Here is a 3975-nt window from a genome sequence, read left to right as displayed (position 1 = left end):
ATAACTATATTTTATTATCATATGAATTACACTCCAAATGAATATTTTAAAGTTTAAAAAGGAACAATAATAAATAAGTTTATCCACCCCATTACATTCAAGCGATTTAGATGGAAAATTTGGATGCTTCATTCACGCGGATACAGAGCACAAAAAGGATAACAGTGTTATGAGTTCGAAAATTGTTAATTGCCGATGTTTGTTGTCACTCCCGACAACCGTGCCTCTGACTGAGATAGCTATGAATTGGCTGGCGACGAACTGTCTGTCTAAATTAATATCTGGATCTCCTCCGTCCCTTCACTCTTCCATCTCCGACAAGCAAGACAACAGAGTCATGTAACAAACGGGGAAACAAAAATAGGGTAAAAGTCTGAAATATGAAGTTCCGATTTTTATTTGTCTAAAAAATGAGGGTTAGTATAAAAACAGATAAGTATAGCATTTCGTTTAAGCTACAAAGGGTAAAAGACTTCAATGAATGCGATGTGGGACTCAGAGGCCAAACTACCGCAAAACACATCTCATATTCCACTACTTTTTGGAAAAGGGCTGGTGTCCTAACATCCCTCGCACATAAGCATATTGAGGATAATTGAAGGGTGGATTGTAGATTGTCATATAGGCATAGATATACGGAATAAGTATTGTATGGTAACGACATGGGTATATAGAGGGGGAAATAAAAAATGGTCTAAAAATCAGGGGGAGTCAGGTGAATTAAAAATGGAAAACCTAGAATTCATCCATTGATAATCTATCGAGGTACATGTTGAATCCTTTTTCCCCCGAGTCCGGCTCCAAGGTTGGTGAAGAGCAGTCGTTACAAATTTTTATTCCATAACGGTGAGGATTCAAAAAGCAAATAAATTGAAATATAAATGTTTGAAAAAATAAGTAAAATGCTAAAATGAGATAATGAAAACAGTATTGGTGAAAAAATAAAATACATTTATTCTAATAACAAATGTATACAGAAGTCAGAACTGTCGTATTCCATAAAACATTTCCAAAATATAATTGAGATTTCATTGGTTGAAATCTAGAGATGGAATTTGTCACAAAGTACATGCATTTTCCGAGAAAAACTTTTATAAAAATATTGGGGTATATGACCAACACGTGTAAATTTCAACATGATAAAATATATCAAAAGAGCGAAAACGGTTTTGAAACATCAAAAATAATACAAAAAAAAGCGTGTGAAGGTGATTGTCACGCCATTCTAAAGCAGCAATTGGAGATCGTAGTCGTTGAGTTCGGGGATCACGGAGAAGATGTCTTCCCAGTCAATGGTGTCCGGGAAGGCGGCACTGGAGTCCATTGATTGGGCGATTGCCGCGTCCTTCGCCGTAGATGGCAAGTTGGCCATCAGCATCTCATCGACTTCATCGCCATCTGGGACCGCCTTCAGCGCCTGATGAAGACGGAGGAATCGTAATTGTTAGCAACATGACAAGAACTGACGATGTGTGTCAAGTTTAGGGTTTCTAGGATTTTAATGCTAATTCTACTTATTCAGACGCATCATATCCCTACAAAGAGCAATCCGAAATGTTCTTAAATAAAGCGAGGAATAGTGATGGGAATGGCTTTGAATTATATTATGAATCGCACCTCTTTCCCCGATCGCTTCCCTCTTCCTGCATTTGTCTTCCGCTTGCCTCCCTTCGTGACTTTCGTGCACTTCGCCGAGCTCTTCTTCCTCGTGGCAGGGTTTGATGTCCGCCGCAGGATGCGAATCACGGATCTCGTCGCCGTGTGCACGTTTCGAATGATTTGTCCGATCGGCGCGAGGGAGTCGTCGATCTCCAGCGGGAGGATGACCTTCGCTTGGCTGTTGTTGTTTATTTTGGTCGGCAGATGTTGTTGCGAAGACACGGAGACTCTCATTTTGTCACTTTTATTTGACGAATTGCCGTCTCTTTTCAAATGTCTCTTTATGAGGCTTATTCAACAAGCTGTAGATTGGCAACATATATTTATTAAACAACCATTTGTCTGTGGAAAACATTTTACGGATAAAATAATTGATATTCGACGGTGCTGACCTCTCTCGTCGTCAGGTTCTCAGTCAGGAATGCATTTTTCAGCAACCATCCCGGGTATTTATAGAGAAACTGGGTAGTGACGCTTGTTTATAAACAAAGGCATAGCAACCCAGATGACAGTCCGCGGTGTGATGGTATAAATGGTAAAATTTTAATTTTTCTGTTCATTTTCTTCTTCGTTCCTTCCTCCGAGCATCCGATGATAAAGCGGATATTGCATTTAATCGAACTGTTAACGATTAAGTTGATGTATTGATGACATTTACCAGCGGTGTATCAAAATGAGAGTAGATTTTTTATTGACGTACTGTTTCTTTCGATAGGAAAAATTGTTTTAGTCACTGAAGTTAGCGTAGTATAATTATTTTTTTCCTCTTGGATTAAGGTTTGTAAAATGATTTACAGTTTCAATGTGGATTTTAAGCGGGACGTTTACTCTATTACTTAAGTGCTAACCAATTGGAGTGGATTGCAAATTAGTCATTTTCTACGCTTTTTCATTATAGGTTAATGAGTAGTCATGGTATTGTCCTATTTGATCTTTCACTGATATTCATGATAACATTTCAAAATGTCACGGTATGTGCTGTCTCTATTTTTTTAATAAAATCATTGTCAATGTATCGGCAAATGGTGCAATAACAACTGCCGGTTGGTGTGTCGTCCGAAACGGCTTTTGGGAGTACCATCACTAAGGCCACATATTCTATTTTACTTGCAAAATTCAACATTATATTCTAAACCAATCGTTATTTCAAATTACAGTTGATTATTATTTATGAAAATGGTCATGATTAAACTTTCCGATGAGTTTGGACTTCTCGTCTGCCATGAGGTTGTGACGCTGCCTTGGCCTTCGCTGCGATACCTTCATTTGTCCCATCGGGTTGTTGTCCACCGTGTGCACTTATTTCTGTATTTTTCACTCTTTATGGCGGTGAAACAGGTTGAGTGGATTAAGAGGTGGATGTTGGGCCTACATTGAACGTCCTAAATAAGTATGTGCCATCAATTTGACACACCATTCGAAGTGGTCGTGGTTTTTTTCGTCCCATAATACCAAGTAATGACTAAATTATCCTGGAATAAACTTATTTTATCACTAATTTTCACAGTGTTTTACGATTGTCGTATTGTCTAAGCCAAATCAGAATCTATTTTCTCATCAAGCGTGAATAGAAGGTAATTTCTCCCAAACACAGTCATCTTGTTTTTATCGTATTTAACCATTCCAGCGATTGTATGTTCTTTTTACAACTCTTTCAGTCTTCATGTAGTGTCAAAATTCTGGCAGTAATATGTGCGGCTGGGTTCCGGTTAGCGTGGTGGCTTCAATGTCTTTCCCTTCTCCTGCTCCCGGGTTCAAATCCCGGCAGAATCTCATGAGAGCTCAAGGGGATACAACCACCGGGGCCCGGAACCAAGCCCGAGGCTTATACGCCAGGACACCCGGGGAGGGGCTGGAGTGGAAGGAAAAAGGATGGAGACGCCGTCGCGATCGGAGCCCGCCGACGCCTCCAGGGAAAGGAAGGGGTTGGAAGGGAGTGGAATAGGGTTAAAACATTCCAATGCTATGGAAACAGAGGAGGCCCTACCTAGCGAAACCATAGATCTTTTATACAGCAGATGGCGCTTTCCCCTAGCCCCTTACGGCCGGAGCGCGTAGCCAACATACCGCCCCCCCTTTCGCTCTCGGAGTCACGTGGTTCGGGTCAAAATTAATGGCGGCGTTTGAATTCTCTGTTGTGAATATCGTTCCCGCTCCGGTAAAAGGCATGTTAGTTTTACTTACAGCGCTAGGGAAGTACGTGTCTATTTTGCTATTTATTTTTATTTACGTTTTGCTGTATTATATATGGAGCTGATTGCAAAATAGAGTTCACATCAATTCTGTTTTAAGAACTAGTTTCCCCAATTACGCGCA

At 40.2% G+C, this 3975-nt stretch overlaps 1 protein-coding gene across 1 annotated transcript; it reads right to left on the bottom strand.

Moving 5' to 3' along the window:
* Window positions 1–934: 934 nt before the first annotated feature.
* On the bottom strand, window positions 935–2140 carry LOC124168245. Its single transcript, XM_046546384.1, has 2 exons — window positions 1618–2140; window positions 935–1417 (listed from the first exon to the last, which is right to left on the bottom strand). The coding sequence occupies exons 1-2, from the start codon at window positions 1891–1893 to the stop codon at window positions 1226–1228; spliced, it is 468 nt and encodes a 155-aa protein (XP_046402340.1). The 5' UTR covers window positions 1894–2140; the 3' UTR covers window positions 935–1225.
* Between the last annotated feature and the right edge of the window lie 1835 nt (window positions 2141–3975).

This window comes from Ischnura elegans, chromosome 11 (assembly GCF_921293095.1).
Source record: "Ischnura elegans chromosome 11, ioIscEleg1.1, whole genome shotgun sequence".
Lineage (NCBI taxonomy): Eukaryota > Metazoa > Arthropoda > Insecta > Odonata > Coenagrionidae > Ischnura > Ischnura elegans.
This window is presented reverse-complemented; position numbering and strand designations above follow the sequence as displayed.